Source organism: Penaeus monodon, chromosome 30, assembly GCF_015228065.2.
Source record: "Penaeus monodon isolate SGIC_2016 chromosome 30, NSTDA_Pmon_1, whole genome shotgun sequence".
In the NCBI taxonomy this organism is placed as follows: Eukaryota; Metazoa; Arthropoda; class Malacostraca; order Decapoda; family Penaeidae; genus Penaeus; species Penaeus monodon.
Genome location: NC_051415.1, coordinates 7,632,263 through 7,632,482, shown reverse-complemented (window position 1 = coordinate 7,632,482; position 220 = coordinate 7,632,263). Strand labels below are relative to the sequence as shown.

At 37.3% G+C, this 220-nt stretch overlaps 1 protein-coding gene across 1 annotated transcript in view; it reads right to left on the bottom strand.

Moving 5' to 3' along the window:
* LOC119592338 (membrane metallo-endopeptidase-like 1) overlaps positions 1 to 220 on the bottom strand; it is a 21,284-nt gene that overhangs the window by 16,812 nt on the left and 4,252 nt on the right. Inside the window, 1 exon segment of the mRNA XM_037941165.1 lies at positions 36 to 142. Coding sequence (XP_037797093.1) covers positions 36 to 142 — 107 coding nt within the window.

Here is a 220-nt window from a genome sequence, read left to right as displayed (position 1 = left end):
CATTCTTAAACAAACATCTGCGCAGACAAACTTACATAACTTCAGGATTGGAGGGTCCTCTTTCATACATACTATATAAGTAGGATCTGTACCGTAACAAGAGTGTACGGCAGTCTTCAATGAAGTTCCCTGTACTATTCACCTGCAACAGAACAAGACAGGTTTGTTATCGTTTTTAAAGATATGGTAGAAATGACTAAGGTTGGAGAAAAAACGATTT